General features: G+C 41.9%; 1 protein-coding gene across 5 annotated transcripts in view; it reads right to left on the reverse strand.

The window, feature by feature from the left end:
- Positions 1-1,468: 1,468 nt before the first annotated feature.
- The window catches only part of trim62.1 (tripartite motif containing 62, tandem duplicate 1), a 33,065-nt gene continuing 12,372 nt past the window's right edge, over positions 1,469-22,161 (reverse strand). For 4 of the 5 annotated variants that reach the window (XM_027279564.1, XM_027279568.1, XM_027279566.1 and 1 more), the window contains 4 exons: positions 12,849-12,944; positions 9,422-9,783; positions 7,831-7,946; positions 1,469-4,304 (listed from right to left, as the gene is read on the reverse strand). In XM_027279564.1, the coding sequence (XP_027135365.1) occupies positions 3,754-4,304; positions 7,831-7,946; positions 9,422-9,783; positions 12,849-12,944 (1,125 nt within the window). In that variant the 3' untranslated portion in view covers positions 1,469-3,753. The remainder of the gene's footprint in view (positions 4,305-7,830; positions 7,947-9,421; positions 9,784-12,848; positions 12,945-22,161) is intronic. The other variant, XM_010731360.3, reaches the window with a different exon arrangement.

The following is a 22,161-nucleotide window of genomic DNA, read 5'->3' on the forward strand; positions in this document are numbered from 1 at the left end:
CAGCCTATGCCAAAATAGGGAACAGTAATAAAAAGAGTGCACAACCTCCCACCTCCCAGCTGGATCGCTTTGCAGGGCTGAGAGTTTGGCGCATCTCAACTAAAATGTCTGGCATGAGTCTCTTACTGAACTGGAGCAGGTATTGACAAGCTGAGACACAGTCTTCCTGCAATGCAAAGAGGATTCTTCTGCCTCTCAGATATTTTTTCATTTTGAGACTATCAGTTCCAACCATGTTGATATTCGTGCTCCAATGTAATGCGATACATCATGTTCACTCTCTGGCTTTAATGCTAAAACATTAAACCGGTGTCAGTTTTTGACATGTAGGTGGTACTCAAAACATTTTAGGTTTGCAGGTCTTTGAGTGAACTCGCTTCATTTCAAAGGTTCCATGTTGTTATGATCCATAAACACTTGAAGCGGAGAGAGGTTTTACCTACCTCAGGCACACTAACAGAGTGGCTGTATGGATGGCTGCATTAGTCATTCCAGACTGAAATATATCAACAACCACTGCCCTGAAGGTTCATACAGACAGACTGCAGTCAGACAACTCAACTGAAATATGTCCTGCTGCTCATTACAGCAGCAGGACATATTTAGCGTCTAGCCTCTGACCTTATCACTCCCTGCAGATATGTTTACATTAAGATATTGGGAAGTGATGAGCAAACATCTTACACCCTCCAGCTGGGGCCTGAAAGTGGGTGGTGTTGGGGCTGAAAGGACTGGATTGATGCAGGGCAGCGGGAGTGATCTGAATTGTTGCAGCTTAAACAGCCAATTTGTGAGTGTGTGTCAGATGATGTTCAGAGTGAGGCATGTTTTGTATGTTGAATTGACTGTATCTGCTAACAGCCATCGCTCCATTTATGGTCCCCAGATGATGAATCCTAATGGCTTTGGGGTTCCAACGTCAACCTCAGCTGCGCTTTGTGTTTAGTGCTAATTAGTAAATGTTCGCAAGCTGACACGCTAAAATACGGTGGTGAACATTACACCTGCTAAACATCAGCACGTTGATCACTGTGCCAAAGTACAGTGAAAAGCATCTGAAAACATTAACACAGTTCATGTAGCAGATAAATTGTTTTTTCCATCTTTCCTTAATTGTTAATCATCTTGTGACCCCAAGGTGATTAGACATTAAGGATGCATCCGATGATATGGATTTGTATCTGCCCACATTAAGAACCTTAGTAATTGGATCGGAGATGGGCCATGACATCTCATCCACATTAAATACTGTATAATTCAGTGTTTTTGCTACCGTTTGATGATATATATCAAAATATTCCAGAGGATTTTGCACAGAGATGTGCAGATGGGCGCTGGTGTTGGATCCGTACCCATTATTGGTATCTGTAACAAACAAAATTGGACTTGAGCATCCTTACAGATGCTCTGTAGCCTCTCTGTGTTGACACGCTGATGTCCAAACCAGGACAAAGTTAAAGACGCTGGCTGATTTTAGCAGTAATTTATTGTACATTAAAACATTTTCCACAAACCTCCAGCAGCAAAAGCACACTAGAGTGTGTTCACACAATGATGGGTGCACAGCTGCCATCATCAAAAGACACAATCATCATCACAATCAGTAAAAGTGTCATAGTTATAATAATTTTAACCATTAGCATCACCACCACCACCACCAGTAACCCAACACCACGTCACAATAATCTCCTTCTTAATATTCAAACAGAAAGTCTTTATTGAGGCAGACCACACCGGTCTGCGACACCACAAACTGGGGTCAGAGATAAGCGTTTGTTTTAACGTGCATGAAGCATCTGCTCATTGGGATTCACTTTTTGAGATTCATAGAGTGTCAATCAGAGAGACGTAAAATGACTAAATACTGATTGTCCAAACCTTCTGGTAATTATTATCTTTACACGTTTATATAAATCCTGTTTCACAAAGCAGGTTAACGGAGTCATCTGGACAAATTTGCTGTATAAATCCCAGAAAACAGACGGATGTAGAATACATACAGAGGTTTTATACAGCAACGTTAGTCAGACAACATAGCTGCTTCTTGAAACCGGCGCCTGCAGATCTGCGCAAGTTAAAACAAAGACCAAGAACAACTCGCAGATGCTCAAGATTTGACCCTCATTTGCATCATACTGCAAATACTAGAATCACATCCAACAAAAACAAGGGCACTGCCCCCAATTTTCTTTTAAACGTACACAGACAACACACAAATGCAAAGATGTACAGTGGCAAATGAGGGATGAGGTGTGTGTTTTTGTTTTTTTTTGTTAAATCTGTCAAGTTCTACCTGAAAGTGTTTTGTAATAATCGCTTTTGGCCACAGCAGGGGTATTCCTTAAACGGCCAGATGAGCTTTATCAAGCACAACCAAAGCTGGATTTAAAGTTACAGCTAAACCGGGCTGCACAAACATACACGTGTACATACCCACCCACCGACACACAAACACATCTCTCAGTATGCTGGACTTGGCTGCGTGACTGGAGCCGACTCTGCAGGACTTGTGTACAACTGATAAACAAGAGCACTTGAGGCACGTAGGGTGACGAAATAAACATGGGTGAGCCTCAGAGGAATTATCAGTATTTTTGTTATATAACACAGCAGCAGCAGCAGCCTTGGGAATGCCAGTCGCACATGGACAGTATATTAGTGTGGAAGTCCATAATAATTCCCAAAACATACAGCTTGACTTCAATTACCTAAATGATACGTCTCTGGAGCATTTCTGAGCAATAACTCATCTTCAACTTCAGATTTTCACATCCGAGAAGTGAAAGACTGACTGGAAACACTGAGGTGGACAAAAAAAAACCCCACAGGTGTAGTGCTGAAGGCTAGCATATTTGTGGTTGTGGGGAAAGAGTGGAAACATGAAGCATGAGCCAGCATGATGAGAGACTTATTCCATTTAACCCTTGATACTCTATATACAAACATGCAAGTTCTTACTCCACCAATAGCAGCATATTTCTGAACAACCTCCACCTCCGAACATACTTTCCTACCGTACGTGGGAAGGACTGGGCAGTGAATAGGGATGGGCAGCTTTTTAACTACTTTTTGATTCATTTAGTTTGTTGTCGATGGATAATCGCTGGTGCACACAGAACAAGAGCTTTCCTTGCAATGATAAAAGACACATGGATGTGACCTGCAGGGGGAACCAAGATCATGGTCAGAAGTAAAACAGACTTGACAAGTTCAAGAACAAAAAAAACAAAAAGAAGGAGTGAGTGCTGTCAATCACGTTCCACGCACAAAGCTAAGCCAACTGTACAGCACGGAGAAGACAAGTGACCAGTCTTCAGTGTCCGCTTGGCTGGACAGAGAGGGGACTTTAAGTCTGACAGGCCTGGAGCTTGATGAGGAGAGTGGTGCCCCCTAGGAGTGTGCAAGGTGGGCCTGGAGCAGTCAGAGGGGAACTCACTTTTTTTTTCCTCTTTATTTTTACATAATTGCCACAGACCCCAGAGGAGCCCAGGGGTCCCTCTGTCTCCATTTAGTGTCATCTTTCCATTCAAAGATGTGGAATGAGGCTCAAGTGCAGGCCATTGTCGTATGGTCATTTCAAGTCACAAAGAAAACAGTGCAGGATTTTAAGAGCAACATCGAGCACAATTCTTAACTGAATGGAAAGAAAAACAATTCAAAGACCCTATTAGACATTTTTAAACAGATTTCTTGAACATCTTTTGAGTCCTGTGAATACATCAGGACGACCACGACCGTAGGGGAGCGTAGCTCTTAAAGGCGTACAGTGTTGATTCGCAGCGGCTGCACATTTTTGCCGTTGGCGTGGCTCTGGCCCGGGCTGAAGTACGGGAAGACCTTTGCAGGGAATTTCTCCCGGTAGGTGTAGAGCCAGGACATGTCGTCAGCGTTGTAGAAGATGAGCAGGCCTTTCGGGTAGTCTAGGTACACCCCCACTTTCTCCAGCTTGCTTTTAACGTTGAGGCGGGTCCACGGCTCGGTGCAGGCACTGTACTGGTTCCCGTCGTGCATAACGATGCAATAGAACCCACGGCTGGGCTGGATCTGGATGCTGCCTTTGCGGCTGACCGTCTCATTGGCCACACCGATCATCCACTGGGTCTTCTCCGACACCATCACTTCCCAGTAATGGACGCCAGACACGAAGCCCTCTGCGCCCAGAACAGACACCTCTACATCAAAGCGGCGCGGGGAATCTTGCAAAGGCTGCGGATGGAGATTCCCGTAGGCTACTATGGTACAGTCGTCTGAGAGGATCAGTCTTTGGTGGGCTGTTATGGGGTCAAGGGTCAACGCTGCTGGCACTGAAGGGGACAAGAGAAAGGGAGACGAACGGAGAGCACAAAAGAGTCAGCATTTATTTCACTTTTCGATTTAACGCTGCAGAGAGAAAACAGTCAATCTAGATAAGCGGGCCAGTCATGGCTATAAGTAAGAAAAAAAAAACCCACACAAAACAAACACATCAATATGTTATGACTCAGCTTAGCAAGAAAAGAAAAGTGAGGACTGCAGTGTCATTCTCAGCATCTAATTTTTCTTTATCATTGCAGATGCTGTGTGAACAGTTTTTTGCTGAGGCAGTAAGTAAATACATCCAAGCTACTCAGGCACTTTAAAGGGGGGCTGGAGTCAAGTTTATGAACTGATATCTGAAATGCTCCCAGTGAAAAGATTTCATTACAGACAGTGGATGAAAGGACACTGCCTAGTTAGGAAATATATTTGATGTTTTGACCCGGAGGTCGCTGAAAATGAAAACATTCGCAGGTTTTGATATTTATATCTGAGGTTTTGGCTTTCACCCTAAGAGCAATCCACACAGAAAGCTTTTTTGCTGCCCAACAGTGATCAAATTAAGTCAAGTAAAGTTTATTGATACAGTCCAATATCACAAATCAAATACTTAAAATGGCTTTAGAGTCTATACTGCGTACAACCCCTCTATGCTGTCCAAAAGGAAAAAGTCCCCGAGAAAAAACCCCACAGGCATCACAGAGCTGATTTACTTCCATTTTTAATCAAATCACACTGACCACTGAGGGAAATAAAACCAATGAATAAAAATGATGATGTCCTCTCCTTCTCCTAGAGCCTACCTGTGAACTATTTTTGTCCAGTACATTTTGCTGTCAGTCAGCTGTCTGGTCCTCTTAACTACTCAGGAGCTGTACAGCTGACAGGCCAAATGGAGATAGTGTCAGTAGCAAGTCTGACTTTTAATGTGGAACCCCAGCAACACTTTGAAGGTGAATTAAACTTAATTTGTGGAGCTTTGTGGAGCTTGAAGCATTTTTTTTTTTAGCATTTTGCCTTAATCTCCAAACAGGAGAGGTAGGAAGAGAGTAAGGAATTAAACTGAGGATGTTACAACTGCATCCATTAATCCTTGTATCTTTCTAGTCTATGTAACTCTGGATTACACACCCTCACTGTAGACAGCTTTCACTGGAAACTAAATATTTCCTCTGTGTATTATCCAAAGACATTGTTGATGTAAAGGGATGATGTTGTGGAAGATATCTCTAAACCTGGACCAATCAAACCAGCTCCTTTAGGCTCGGATCTCAATGTCATGGTACCACCAGAGGTTATATATTATTTATATTTATATATCTCACTACTGCCAGAGGTGCATGAGGTGATCAAAGTCATGCCCTGAGGTAAAAGATGACTGACTGGCTTGGTGTTATACTGCGCACTCCCAACTGCTGCTCGACTCTTATTTCAGAAAAATGAAACATGGAGTTGTGGCAGCGAGTGTGACTGTGAGAACACCGCGATACATTTTCTATACTGTGTTTTTACCTTCATGCATTAAATATAGTCTTCAAAGTCGAATGCTCTCCAGAGTCGGACAGGGTTGCTCAATTTGAGCAATATCAGACCACATGAAGAGGGCAAACAATCCAGTCAAGCAGTAATTACACCGACGGGAGGAGCTGCACCAACTCACTGTTTCTCTGAACAGTTTTGTGGTTTAATAGATGGAAAATCTGCTCCCATGTCTGCTCATTACGGAAACGTATCAGGATGAATACCAAGGGGTGTTGTTTAGCTCAGTCGGTAGAGCAGCCGCCCCATGCTGCGGCAGCCCAGGGTTCGAATCTGACATGTCATTTCGCATCTCTCTCTCCCCACATTTCCTGTCACTCTTCAGCTGTCTCTATACAATAAAGCTAATATAAAAAAGGATGAATAACAAATACTTGTTTTCTTTGCCCTCTACCTCACTTTGTGAAAAGGGCATTTTTCCAGATCCACTGTATTTATATCAGCTGGGACAAATGGAGGTGAATTATCTGGCGCCCAGCCAGCGGACAGCAGGACAATGCCTTCACCGGTCAATGACATCTCCAGTGTTTTGTTACAAACAAGTCAGAGTCTGCCTCTTTGTGTCATAGAGACTAAAACCAGCAAGCGGCCACAGACACATCAGCAGAGAAACCATTTTTCCTGCCGAACATGAGAGCGGAATAAATAAATAAATAAATAATAAATACAGCTGCGTCTGGTAGTTATTCCCACTAACCCATCAGTGACAGTGAGGGATGAGGGATGATGGGAGGAATGTCTTTATTTTGTCTCTGGCAACCTCTGGTGATGGATTGTAACCAATTGTTTCATTTGGCAGCCAGTCAAGGGAGGCCTCCACTCAGCCAGCGGCGGGCTGAAATGGGAGAATTGATTGAGGGAGTGTAAAAATTCCTCAGCACATTATTTTAAATAATCTCCTGTGAGTGAGTGATGGCTGTAAGGCAGAGGGAGTAGAGCCCCTCTTGGCACTATTAAACATAGAGGTGCAATGTCACCCTCGAGGATCGACCACCATTTCTTATCTGAGGAGGGGGTGAAAAATAAAGCCCAAAAGCATCCCAGAAATCCTCATGCATGGCACGACTCATTAATGCGCTCCATGTTTCAGAGCATGGCTTTTAGATGCTGGAGGAAAATTAGATAAAAAAAACAAACAGTTTTTTTCACAGAGAACAGCTTCATGTTCTGGAAAACACAGTTACTTACTCTCTTACGAGAGTTAGATGAGACGATTGTGGGCAGCTCAGGAGGTAGAGCATGTCAGATCGGATGATTTGCAGTTCAATCCCCGACTCATCCAGTCTGCATGTCCTTGAGCAAGATACTGAACCCCAAATTGTTCCAGAAGGCTGTGGCATCGGTGTGTGAATGTGTATGAATGGTTAGCTCCTAAAAAACTGATGAGCAGTTGGCACCTTGCATGGCAGCCAATGCCATCAGCGTATGAATGTGTGTGAATGGGTGAATGAAATATGCGCTGTGAGCTATATAAGTACAATCCATTTACTATTTACCATTTACTGTATGCCAATCTCCTCTCAGTCTATTAAACACAAGCAGCCAGGAGATGGTGAGCTTAGCTTAGCATAAAGACTAGAAACCAGGGCTTATATGTCTCTGTCCCCAGGTAATAAAATCCTCCTACCAGCACTGACTAATTAACACCTTATATCTCATCTATTTCATCTGTACAATAATGAAACAGTAAATGGGTTTTACATTGGGGTCACTGCACCCAGGCCCAGAAACACACCGGCCCATAACTCAACAGATTAACCAGATGAGATAAACCGGGATAATTAGTGAGCTTTAGAGGTGCTGATAGGAGCCTTTTGTTATCATTGGACAGAGCTAGGCTAGGTGTTTCTATCCTTTGTGCTAAGGTAGGCTAACTGGCTGACAGACCTTCTTATGTAACACTCTCTGTTGAGCCATCAGCAGGCTTTACACTTACACTTAATGACACGGCTCTTTGCGTTACATACAGCTCATGTGCCAGTCGTGTTTACATACCTGGCGAGATATCCTGGAAGAGTAACTTCCATATTGTGTACTGTAAGGGCCCCATGTATTTGGATGTCGGGAAGTCTTCGTACGTCAGGTTGGTCTCATGTATCTTCCCTTTGATCCTGGGACAGTAAAACAGATCAATAACAACTTGAATCAAATTCAACTTTTCCCCTCAAAATGCTTCTTGTTTAACCCACAACTTATGCTTCAAGTAATTACTTCAGTTTGTGCTATTATTGACAGTGAACACCTGAGAAACTGCTTCACGAATCTCCAGCTACATAGATGAACGTATCAGTGAGAGGGAGGGAGGGAAGTTCAGCTCTAACGCCATCACACTATGATTCAGTATAAACCTCCACATGAATCACTCGGTGTACTCCTCCATGTTGAGCTCAGGCAAGACACTGAGTGGGAGGCATATCACATTAAAATCCTGGAAATAACAGTACAGTCTGTCGGAAAAAATGAACCGTACACATTTGTGCAGAAACATCAGATTATTCGTGGTGTATTGACAAACGATAATAAATTTATACGTTTCTTTAAGCACCATTTACAGGGCGCTCAAGAGAGAACAAGTTTTGAATGAGAAAGTTCTTCTGTTAAAGCGTGACTTAATTGTTAAGTTAATCTCTTTCTATAGGTCAAAAATAATTAATAAAGTAACATTTGAGATGGAGTAATCAAAAGAATATACTTATAATATTTATATATTTTATGATAACTCATCTTGAACACGAGAACACAAAATTTATCCGGTCAAATCTAATTTGATGATACTTGAGGGCAACTAGCTAACCCGTCCCATCATGGAAAACTTGTCCATTAGTGTATGGATTATTGTAGCTATAACTATGTAACAATATGATACAGTGGCAAGTCAAACAAAACCATATTGCAAAATAAAAATTCTACCAGTATTTCATGTCGGCTTAGCCAAATATGTTTTTAAAAATCTTTTGGCTTAATTAAAAAAAAAATCTAAAATAAGCAAAATTAGCTGATTTCTTGATTTAGGTCAGAAAAAAATATGATAAATAAACAAATCAACAAGATTTAGAATCTGATCGAGCACACTCGAGTTTTCGATATCTAGAGCTACATTACTCAAAAAGTATTAGGAGTTGGTACAAAGCCCTACTTCTCTCTTGGGGCTGTTCTAGCTGAGTGAAATACATCGATCGTACCGGCTTGTCCGTCAAATCTACATTTACAATCTCTTCTCATCCATCATCATCCACCTTTAGATAAACTAATGCTTGTACTAAAGAAAATATTTTAAAATGAATATGTTAAACAGAAAACATAATGTTTGATTCTGTCGCTTTCACTAGCTCCACATTCAACTTCGTTAATCTGCTCAAAAGATATTCAATTAAATCGTCCAGATTAAACATTACAGCTGGTATATTTCAGGCCTAATACACCATCTGTTCAGGGATTAGCTGATGCTGTTGCTCAAATCTGTACTTTGTCCAAAATTTAAGCAACCTTACGATAAGCCCGAGCAGAAAACACATTTAGCATGCTGTGAGGTTTTTATGATTACAACAGTTTGTGCTGATGCGAGACTTCAAGAGTTGATAAAAACCTGCTCCTTCTTGAGGCAAATGTGTTTACAACCACATTTCGTTTCTTATTGGACTGCAGTGATGATACTGGGACTGTTTTAGCAAACTCGGGGCAGGTGAAGCACCTCTCAGATGTGACAGCTACTCCCTCCAGGAAGTCGTGGCGTCCCGACTCGTTGAGGCGCTCCTGCAGGATCTGGATGCCCTCCTTGACATCGCGCAGCTGCTGGCTGTAGCGCTGGATCTTGTGCTCAATGTCGGACAGCTTACGGGCGGTGTCCATCTCCAGCTCTTCCAGCATGCTTTTCTGACGCTCACGGAGGAAGCGGTGAAGGCGCTCGAAGGCGTCGCCGATGGTTGCACGCAGACTCTTTGCTGAGGACTGAAAGAAAAAGGCAAACTGCCTTTTACTCAAGAAAAAGAGCCAAAATAAAATCACCCCTAGCTGGCCCAATGCAGGACTGTGAAACAGACTTCATATTGTGGTTAGGCATGTTGGTTGGGTGTCTCAGTCACTACAGCCTGACTCTTAATTAGACACGGATCAGTAACTCAATGGCTTACAAAGTGCTCTACATTGTGTTAATATTACATTAACATTCACTCACTGATTCGGCTTTTACGTGTATCAATTTTAAGTGTGTGTGCAACCTTTCCCTGAGAATAGGAACTACCTTTAACACAGTGTTAGTGAGGAGAAACAAACAAACAAAGAGTACTCCGTAACATTAAAACCCAAAAAAGATAACCAAGGAGGGGGTCGCAAAGGGCATCCTGTGTGGCTGAAGTTGAGTTACAGACAGAGCTGAGCAGTTTGCAGGGGACAGCAGAACCGGGAGCTGAAGAGTAGATGAAGAAGAAGAAACTGATTTGTAGCTGAGGAGGAAAAATGAGAGGCTGGACATGAAAGAGAATGAATCATCTGAGTGGGAGCAGTCTGGGTGTCAGAACAAAGGGGTGAGATGTGAAATCTCACATAAAGGAACGGGAGCTTTTCAATTTGAAGCTTCTGAGCAAAGCAAAGACTGGACTTCACTCAGACATTTTATTGAAAGTTGTCTGTCCGTAACAATCATCGGCTCGCTGGAGAGATTGAACTCATTCAATGCAAGAATCTGCTCATCAAACAGCAGCTCAGAACAAGAGGAAATTAACGAGTGCTGTCAGCTTCAGTTTGAGAAGAAAACATGTTTGTTTCTCTGTTGGGGAATCCAGCAACTCCTGTGATCTTTTCAGGAGGAGATGGATTCAGGAACTTTGATCTCAGGTTTAATTACACAGCAGGTCTGTTCCTCTTGTTCTTTCAGAGACCACGGGGGAAGGTATTCTCGCTCTGCCTCTGTGGGAACAAATTCATATGACTATTTCAAGCAAGCACGAGAGCTATGACATTAAGATGGGCTGTTTCGCAGCCCTCCTACCTAGTTAAGAATTGAAAACTGATGGTATGGAGGAGGAGGAGGAGGACTGCAGCAGCCCACCTATCAGTCTCTCAGTGACGTGTCTGCTGCTTTGGCCCAGCAGGCTGTGATGGCACAGAGAGGGTGTCTGCAGCCCTTGGAAACAGGAGGCTGGCTACCTTTCAGTGAGGCATGTCATTATCAAGAGAATCCCCGGTGGGCATGTGAATACGACACAATGCTTATCCTTCAGACGGGTGCACACATGAGCCAAAGACTCAAATTGGAGTGTAATGCAGGCACATTCAGCTAAAATGAGAGCTGGGCTGCTGTGGCGATTCCTTCTCAGTCTTAGACTGTGCTGCATTTCTGTTCTTGTACTAACGTTAAAAGAGAAACACAGATTTTGTTTACAGTGTCCTGAGCAGTATGTGGCTCCAGAAGGAGCTGCCTATAGTCTGACCAATCGACTGAGGCTGAATGCTACAAGTCTGAAAATGAAAAGAGAAACACTGGGAGGTGTCGAGTTAAGAGTTAAGAGTTAGAAGCAATGCTTCCAGACCTTTGTAGCCTGCTTCTCATCTCCTCTTGCAATTGGCAACTCAGGGCTACATTAGCAGCTTCTAGAATAACACACCCGAATCTGTTGACACCGTGGGCAGGTGTAAGCCTAACCCTGAGACACTATAGGCGAAGGGAAGAAAAAAGGTAGCATCTCTGGTTCTGCAACATTGAGTTTGATACTTTTCTGACAATTGGTGGAGGACTTAAAAAAAAAAAGAAAAACAAAGAGGAAAAGTAACTTCAAATGACTTCAAGATGAAGTAATGTAGGCAGACATTTCATTGTCAGCTACCTAAATGCATCAGAGATCAATGAAGTCACAATGTGGCTCTCTTCCAGGCAGAGCACTCTGTGCAAATGGATGTAAATCTAATGAGATCAGCTCCTTTCCAATGAGGAGTCGGGGCAGCTGAAAGGCCTACAATCTAGCAGTCAGTTTGAGTCGATGGACGGGCTGAAGCGGACAAAGGGCTGGCTCTCTCTGGAAGCGGAGGGTCCCGCAGTGCAGAGCTCAGAAAGAAAGATGGGTGATGTTGTGACATTGGACAGCAGGTACAAAAACAGGAGGGAGGGCAACGTGCTCCTGAAATGATAAGTAATGCTTCAACTGCGACATCTTTGCCCGTTGCCTGGTCAATAGCTTCAATGTCACTACAGGAGAGAGGAGAGACGTGTGTGTGTGTGCGTGTGTGTGTGTGTGTGGACGCTCATGATTTGCTGATTAAAACAATGTTTGAGATTAAACAGCTGCTCAATAAACCGATTTACCTGTTGGACTTTAACTGCCAATCCATATCAGTTTTAAAGAATAGGCAGATAATCATTGACTGATCACTGACACACTGACACAGACCTGTCCTTTATTTCCATATATATCTTTTATATGAACTTGATTTATTTAGGTGTTACTGTGTCTGTTTGCTCACTTAAGATACAAACAAGGATGTATTATTATTTTTTTTTTTCCATCAGACCAAAACCCAAAGATCAGAGTTGAAACACTTTTTTAAAAGGATATTGTCAGGTTCTCAAATGTGAATATTTGCATATATTTAATATTCTATGTTAGTAAAAGAAATATCTTCGCATTTCACAATAAGAACATAAGAAGACATCTAATTTATGAAAATCTTACAGTGAAGATGGTTAGTCCTACCAAAGAATTATTTTAGTTCAGTTCCCTGTCAAATAAGGCAAAAACATGATCACAGCGATTAAGCCGGATAAGCCGTCGATAATGAGAATGACTAATGAGAAATTTCTGTCAGTCTGCTTATTCATTGTTTGATATAATAATCTCCAGCTCCTCGAATGTAAAGATTTGCTACTTCTCTCTTTTAGATCATTATTCATTTAATATTTTTACTCCTCCTAAAGGCTTTGGGAAACTGTGATGCTTTTTTTCTAACATTGTTATAAACTCTAAAAATAATGAAAAAGATTTTTGTTGCAGCTGAATGACAGCTCTGTGTGTGACACTCACCTTAGTCTCAGTCAGTTGTCTTTGCAGGAGCTGCAGAGCCTCAGTGTGTCCCTTCTCACTGTCCTGCAGGGTGGCCAGCTGCTCTTTCATCTCCCTCTGCAACACAACAGGTGAGTAATTACTTATTGGAAGCCAATAAAACACAACAGAAGAATACTGACACCTCTTCGTTGCTCAAATCATGTCTCAAAAACACTGTCAGTTCTGTAAAAATAATGCCAATATATTTGGCAGACGGATCTTTTTTTGCAAGCTTAAACTCTGTTATGTTTATTTAAACTGGATTATTTGTGTATCAGCCCTCTTTGCTCGGGTACTAGGCAGCAAAGATTTAAGCCTCAGCTACAAAACAAGCAAGGCAGATGGAGAGCAAGATATGAAAGAGATAAAAATGAAATCTCTGGAGATATTGGTCCGTGTCAGAGAAAACTGGGTCTCATCCCTAGTCAGGCACATGCTGGCAGAACCTGCACCGCTCATCCACCTCCAAGTCTCCCCAAGGCAGAGTTTTTAATGCAGGTCCCGTGTGCCGCCAACAACAGCGGTGCACTCAGATTAAGGTTTTAGGACAGAAGTGGTTCAGCAGATGCTCTCCCTTAAGTACAGACTTGTTTATACAAATATGCAAAGAACTGTGGGAACAAAATCTCTGAAAAGGTACAGCTCTGCACTTTGTTAAACAGTACTCGGCTGATGTTTTCAGACTGAGCAAAGGTTGACTCCTCTAAATTAATATTTTTTGGTTACACAGCAGTTTTCCATTAAGTTTAAAATGGGTTAAGAAAAAAGTAGAATTTAACAATTTGTACTGAAACAATACTAAAGAAGATTCACCGCCACGCCAGCAGCTCTGTGGTGTTTTGAGCTAACATCATATGTTAACATGTTCATAATGACAATACTAGTTGTACTACTATACCACGTTCACCATTTGATTTCTTATGCTGCCGTGTTTTGACAGTGGTGCTTTACTTCTTTTATAGAGAATGAGGAATCATCTCTCAAGTATGTAGAGAAAATATTTCTGTTACTACAGTGAACAATAACACCCGAAAGATGTTGATTGTATCGAAGGGATACAAAGATACACAGCAACATGGACCCTTTTCAAAATGACATGGTTCAACCTGCTGAAAACAAAACAGCACTGTGGTAACTAACTGTAGCGGTGCTTATCAGTCAATGATAGGGGAAGTAACTAATAAAAAAGGATCCATGTTAAATTTGAGTGAAATAACGGTCAGCAGGATATGATTAAGAAACTATTGTTCCCTACATAATTCATATTCATTCAACTTAATATCATATTTTGGACTCGTCATCCATGCCCCACCTGCCGTGGCTCTATGGAGTCCACTGTACACTGTCAAACACAAGTTTAGTATCTGTGAGGTCACCCATAGCTTTCTGAAGAGCCATTTGTGAAGCTCAGAGTGTGATGGCTCCGGCTGCCACCATCTTGGCTGACCTGCCTCTCGTGGCTCCCCTCTAATCCAAGAATGGGCCACCTCCTACGTGTGGAGGGCGGCTGAATGAGCCGGGATGCTCAAAAAAGCCACCTATGATGGCACCCACCTGTCAATTAAAGCAGCCACGCTCTTAGTCATGCATAACTTTAGGCCTTAATATAATTTGAACAGGTGAATTGTATAGAAACTATTGTGAAGTAACATGGAGGCTTATGGAGATTGGCTCGTTCTGTAGCCAGCCTCAGGTGGCTGATCGAGAAACTGCAGTTTTTGGCTTCATTTCACAGCTACAGAGGTAGCTGCTTGAGTCCAGCCTACAGTTTAAGATCCACTAATGTCGGCAGTCTGTATTTCTGCTCGTTAATAAAAGCTGGGTGTTTTTAAAACTTTATGAAAAACATAAAAAAACTGAACATCAGGGGAATTAATTATGCTATTACATTCAAATATAAACAAACAAATGGGCCTGAGGTCCAAACAATTATACTCACACAAGACTACTACAAATGAAGCAGAAACATTGCATTAGACACAAGCCTTGTGCATGAAATGACAATATACAAAGGGAATCACTTTATCTGCTCTGAAAAATCAAAAGCAAACAACCTGGCTCAAGCCTTATTTATTTCAACGTCCCCCCTTATTAAGCCACCGCTGCTGCTGCTGCTGCTGCTGGTCTCTTTGCTCGAGTAACCTGTGTGTCACCTTCTCTGTGATCCACACAGTGTCACATCCCCTGAACACCAACCGCAGCAAAAAAAGAAAAAAAAACATCCACCTAATGAAACTGTCAGCTTAGCAGGGCAAAGAAAATCACTCAGCTACCGGGCTGAAATAAATGCCAGAATAGATTTCCACTGACAGGAAAAATACATAATAATATAACCATCGAGTCTACAAGAGGGGAAAAAAAGGTTAAGGTACAAGCAGAGCCATGCATCAATTTGTGACGCATTAGAAAAACCCTGACCATTATCGTTAAAAAATGAAGCATGTTTCTTCAAGGACAGGAACAGTGGAAAACAATGGGTTGGTGCAGTGGAGAAGTTGACATTAAAGGCACTGGACAACGTGGACTATACTTTAAGTGAATTAAAGCAGACAAAGCTGCACTTTAGACACAGCAGAAATCAGCCTCTGTGAAATCATCTTCGCACACTTCAAGGCCCTAAAACCTCCTCTATAACATGCAATTACATAATCCTCTTTAATCTTCCTGGAGGCACAAACTGTCCTTTGAGTATCCTACAGATGGAGATTTTCTGTGGTGACATTTCGAGCAGAAACACAGCAAAAGCCACAGCTGTAGTGTCCAGTGCTCCACAAGGGATAATGATGTGATTTGCTGGTATCTAGAGAAAGAGTGTGCAATGACGGAAAGAAAACCATTATTATATGTCAAAACAGAAAAAAAAGCAGGTGAATGAATGCAAGTATCAGCAGAGACTCTGACAGGGAAATTTGTGTGCGTGGGCGTCTCTCTCCTGTCCATCGCATCTGGCCAACACAAGTCTGACATGACATTTCCCCAGGACGTCAAGATGCAGGAAATGGGGGTCACGGCTGCAGGATTATAAATCTAAACCTCATTTCATCCTGCTGTCATCCCCTTCTTCCTCCATCTCCCCTGTCAGGTTAGCAGCTCCGGTAGATATTTACAAGGAAGTAAATGAATAAAATAATACAATTCTTCAAAAATGTGCACAGGGATGGAATTTTCTCAAGGTTTCCTTACAGCTGTGAGCTTGATTGCATTCAGCAACTTGTTTAGGATTTAAAGAGCGTTATGACTTCAAACTGCCAGCCCTCATGAAGAGGTGAGGAAAAAACAACATGCAGTGTCACAGCATGAATAATAAAAAGCCTACAGGGTGGAGAACTTCCTCTCACACGCAGAGAAGACTAGCTTCCAGTGATTTCATTCAAATGCGCTGATGACAGGAAAAAAAAATAAACTGGGAAAACTTGCGACTCATCTCCTTACTGGAGGAAAAACAGAGCCAATATGCTACTTAGACTTATAAGTACAGTGTGAGCGCTTTCATCTGTTTCATCAGCGAATGCAAACCCCAGCAGAGTCCACAATAACTCAGTGTACTTCGAGTGATTCTCACAAGGACAGTTTAACATAACCTTCATCGAGCTGAGGGTGTAATTCTGTCAGGTAGCAGACAGGGTGGGTAAATGGGACGCCAGCCAATGACAAAGCAGTGAACATGCTGCAGCTGCTCCAGTCAAGCAGTGAACTTTATAGGCTTGTTCTGATTTAGACCAGGACTGAAATATGTTGTACACACCGAGCTGACGCTAACACCCAGGTACAGAGTCACAGGGGTGATGACATACTGAGAAGTTCTGCCTGGATATAACGAGGGAAGCAACACTCTTTAAGCACAGACTCACCTTACAGTTAAAAGCTAAGTCTTTTTTTTCCACCTTGAAATAGCCTTTAATATCTATGGATGCAACTGTTCAAAGTCTAACGTATTTACCTGTTTGGTTTGGTTTGTTTGGGCCGGTGTGACGGCATCAGCCTGTTTCTGGTGTGGTCTGAAAAAGGAGGCCTGGTTTGAAGCAGATTCTGACACAGTTCATGAATTTGTGATAGAAGTTGTTATTCTAGCATGCATTCAAAGCTAAACAGATGTGCTCATCGTTAACTTTTAAGATATGGTCTTTATTTATGCAAGAGCATTATCTGTGTCTGTTCAACTAACTAAATTTTCTGTATTCGTATACATTTGGGATGAGTGGTGCTTAAACCGGACATGGGTGGTATTAACCAGTAGTTGCTAATTGATATGGGTTGATCAGAGCGAATGGTTGTTTGTCTCTATGTGCCCTACGATAAGCAGGCGACTTGTCCAGGGTGTACTCTCCTCACTGAGATAATGGATGAATGGGTGAGTTGATCAGAAGTTGCTATATTTATTAGAAAACTATGTACAGAACAGCCTCAGGATTGAGCTCCAGAGCAATGTTTTTTAAAATTGATTCTTTATTAGAAAAGTGTTTAATATTCGTAGTGTACCTGTAACAGATACTCATTTCAGCACTCGCACGGTCTTAATAACCACCACATATTTTCCTTGATATTTATGAAGTGAAAAGAAGTGAAGACATCATTCATGTGTTCTGAGTTTGTGTCCACCCAACCAGTAACAACCCCTTCACTGTATTATGGTACAAAATGCCTGTTTATACCCATTTATCACTATCTATATAGAAAGATACATAATGCTCATATAATGTATCTTTGTGAGCTCTGTCTTAGTTTGTATAATTTCCTGGTCTATCTGTAATAAGTCAGTGTGAACATGATTTTTTTGGTCTGGACTGAATAATTTGAACTACATGTGCAAAAATATTCACTCCTGTTTAACCACGTGATTCTTTGCTGCAGGAAGAAAGCAATAAATTAGTAAAACAGCAAGAGGAAAGATGAAACATGAACACTAAAGTCATTACTAGATTCAGCTTTTAAGTAAACATGACACAAGCAAGCAGAAATGGACAGAAACAAAACAGAGGAGAGAGGCAAGATGAATAATTTCTTAGTGTACCAAAAGTAAGTGGGCTTCTACAAAGTGCTGTGTTTCTTAATTAGAGTACAGAAGCCAGGCGTGAAACGACAAAAATAAAACCAACAGTGCGCCGTGCAAGGCCATCTCCATCAGCAGGTTGTCCAGATGATACACGACGACAAGTGACTAGCCTGTGCTCAGTCCTGTCCTCACAGTGCGAGGACCCTTTCACAGCACTCACTGCCAAACCGAGTGCAGCCGGCAGACAGTGACACGTGCAGCAGAGAAAGAGCTAAAAGCGGAAAATCTTCCACAAGCGAATAGCAACTACTGATGTCACAACCACAGAAAAACAACTTTTGTGTTTTCTAAATATTTTTTCCCCCCCTCACATCTCTGGAGCATTATTCTCACAAGAACAGCATTTCAGTGCGATAACGAAATGCAGACCAATGACCTCAGGGAATACAACACATCGTGTAAGCACACAGCCTTTCAAAGTGTTTCTTTATATGGTATACAAGTCAACAGAGGATTTATTTGAGCTGTGGGCGAAGTCATGATAAACTGTGAGCCAAAGGATTCGAGGCCAATCATAAAAATGTTTCACCCGTCTGTCTGGTGTGATGGCTGCACCCACCCTCTGGCCCCTGGGTGGCAATCAACACATAAAAGTTATTAAAAGAAACAAAAAGCAGAACAACAAAAAGTGCTGTCTCAGGCTGCTGTATTTGTTCCAAGACATCTAATTGAGCTCAAGCTGCGCCTTACATACTGGAACCTTGTTTCCTCTAGCATCAGCAGAGCTCGCAGCCTCACCGGTGGGGACGAGCGCGTCCCCGCAGCCTGAGCTCAGCCAGCAGAGCAGGCAGCGGCCAGCTGAGCTGACTGTGCAGGACTGGCTCAGAAAGCTGCAGGACAGAGGTGCACTACTCACCTCCAACATCTGTCCTAGTGAGACAGAAGCAACCTGAGACCAAGAACAGCATGTACGGTATATGGGTACATGTGCATCTATTACACAGGACAGATTGCAGCTCAACTTTCTCTATATGGAAGAAGCTTCCAGACCTCCTGCAAAGTCAGTTACAATAGAGGTGACTGATTAACAGAAAACTAAATGCCAACAAGTCTGAGTGATTGCTTGAGTTGAATGTCAAGCAAAAATGCCAAACTCTGGTTCCACCTATCAGAGTTCTGATATTAGATTTTCAGCACATAATTCATAAATAGATTAATAAAGAATTCATGATAATAGAAAAAATAAGTAGCATTACAACTACCTATTTTGTCAGAGTTTGAACCCCAAAGCAAGAACGTAAATTATTTGAAAAGGTGCTGGATTACTTACACAATATTATCATGTGTAGTAGTATCAATATCAATATTGATTTTTTAAATATCACAACTATTGTCAATATTGATATCGCAACTCCCCTTAGTTTCCCCTTTTCAGATGCACTGTTGATCGGAAAAAAGAAAAAAATTTGAGTTTGTGAAAACTTATGAAGGAGATTTGACTCTTTTCTGACATTTTACAGGCTAAGCAATGAATCAATGAACTGACAAAATATCAAGGAAAAAACAGAGTGTAAATAAGTTAATTCCAGAGCTAAGTGAATCAGTTACTTTGCCTAATAATTATCAGAAAATATTAGAAAAAAGTACATGCTCCAACAATTTTGGTGAATTGAAATAGCTGAGAGGTGAAATCTTTTTTTGAAGAGTTCAAAACAGATATTAAATTTAAAACAGAAAAAAAGCAACAAATTCTCATTTGTTTTTTCTGAAACAAGCAAATGCTTTGCACTTTTGCCTAATGAATGACTTTTTGTCTATTTTCAACAAAACAAAATATTTCAGCAAAAAAATGTATCCACAATGAAAAAAACATTCTTTGACGGCTGAAACAGGCCCGCTGCGACTGATCCTAGATCTGAGCATCAGATCACAAATGACCCCTTCTATTTTACGGGAAGCGTTTGGTAAAAGCAGTGGGGATTAGAGTAAAAGCGCTGATGCTGGCGGCCTCCTCCAGTCCTCCTCTGAATATAGGGCACGTCATGTAAATGATGAATGCTCAGAGGCCGCTGCTCCACTTCCCGGAGCGAGGAAGGGCACAGAGTATGCAAATGTATTACCCCGACACATGAATAGCTAAGAGGGAAAAAAAAACAAAACACTGCATGTCCGTTTTAATATCTTTATCCTTAAAATGAAAAAGATTCATTATGTTTAAACTGCTGAAGAAGGTCTACAGAGTCTGCAGAGTCTGCACAGGGCGTTCAAAGGGCAGCAGAGTAGTTAGATGTGTGACTTTTAGAAAAGACAAACAGGAGTCAAAGCCATCAAAGTTACACTTGATCATCTACACAGCACAGGACAAGCTATTTAAGAGGAACAGGGGGTTTGTCTTTGGCACAAGAGTGGAAATCTGAGAGGTGTTAGCGATAAGAGCGAGCCTGCTGCCTGTGAAGAGTCACCAGCTTGACAGAAGCCACTCAGTGCTTCACCGTCAGTCCCGAGGCTGTTTTTCTCCTGACTGCCGAGAAGAACTAGCTTCTGCAGAGCTATTTAAATACAGAGATATACGTAGGTGCACAATTTTCACAGCTAATGTGGGGAATTTATTTGACAGACAGCCAATGCTTTTGGGGCATAATGTGAAATTTCTGAATATACTCACCACAGCAACCAGTTTCAGCCCATCTCTGAAGAGCTATCAATCAACCCTGTCAAGAGCAGGATGCTGATCTTGGAGAGGGCTATACATCATCTCAACAGGAAACTGATATGGAAAAAGAAACCATTAACATACCCCCAAAAAATGACTTGCTTTAGGCCTCTGAGATGAGATAAAATCTGAAACAAGCCACATTTTTTCCCCAGGAATCACTAATGTCTAAAAAAGAAAGATCATTAGTTCAACTGGTTTAAGCAGCTATGTTTGGAAGCTCCATCTGACTGTGCAGCAACCAAACTCCAAGTTTTCATACCTGTCTAAATTTCGTGTTTGTAGAGAGACCAGAACTTAGCAGCAAGTAGAAGTAAGAAATAGGAAAACCTTATTAAAAAGTCCACTGACGACTTTAGTAATGTCAATAACTGAAAATCCAGCCTGGGAAAAGAGTCTTAGGGCGCATTCAGGCAGGATCTGATGCTATGGCGAAAACGCAGGTTTTTCCACATTCATGTGGCGGTGTCTGCCAAAAAAAATGCAGCGATGTGTGGCGGAAAAGTTGCGCCTGACGTCAGATGATCAGTCAGCCTGGAATGTCTCTGAAACCGAAGCTATCCAGGACTCAACTCTAATATTCCTACCTGTTGAGTTCTGGCTTTATTTATTTCATGTACCAGCTTCTAAATCTGTGTCTGGCTCATAATATATGCTGCAAAATAGTGCACGAAGAAGTTTCCTTTGGATTCTATCTGATAGTTTAAGAGTGAGAGAGAGACCGACATAGACAGTGAAGGAGAGTGAGGGAGCAAAATAAAAAGTTATTTCCTGATAGTTTCACAGAGGTATGTTGTGTGTGTCTCTCCATAGGTCTCTCATATGTTTCAGCTGCCTTCAAGGAACAACATTTCCCATAAACTCTAGTCAGGTCCAGACCTGTCTGTAATAACAGCAGGACAGAGAGGCGTCAACAGTATAGAGGTTTTTATAGAGCTGAGGTTAGGGCCAAAAAGTTCAAGAAACATTACTGTATCAGTTTTTGCCACGTTCTCCGGTTTCCTCCCAGAGACATGCAGGTGTGGTTCATTTGGCAACTCTAGCCTTTGCTAGTTTAAATATGGAAGCTCCACCTGGCTATACAGAAACCACAGACCAAACTACATTATCTCTTCCCTACTGCACAGTGATTTCACTCTGTGGTCACACAGTAAACACACAACAACAGCGACTCTTTAATATGTTTGACCGCCGGCAGATTTTCCACCACAACCAAATACAAATACTCGTGTCATCTTTTATAAAAAGCTTCTTAGGATTAGTGAAACCTCCGATAGTCAGCATGTTGTTAACATGTCAGCCGCTTAAATCACCGCGTGAAAAAACATGATGCGGTCGCATGCCAGCCACCACAACACGAACACGGCAGAGATAACAAACAGATCTGTTTGTCTCCGCGGTATGGGTGCAGCTGGACGTTATCCTGTTGTGTGTGCAGCAGACAGACGTCACTGCTATAGCTCGCCAGAAGCTCTATCTGACCAAATAAAGCGTGCGCCTGCTTCTCTTTTGCTCAGTCCCCTGACATTAAATAAATATTTGGGATGTTCGCCTCTTTTGTTTAGTCACATTGTTAAACAGACACT

The sequence above is a fragment of the Larimichthys crocea genome, chromosome VI (assembly GCF_000972845.2).
Source record: "Larimichthys crocea isolate SSNF chromosome VI, L_crocea_2.0, whole genome shotgun sequence".
Taxonomy (NCBI): Eukaryota; Metazoa; Chordata; class Actinopteri; family Sciaenidae; genus Larimichthys; species Larimichthys crocea.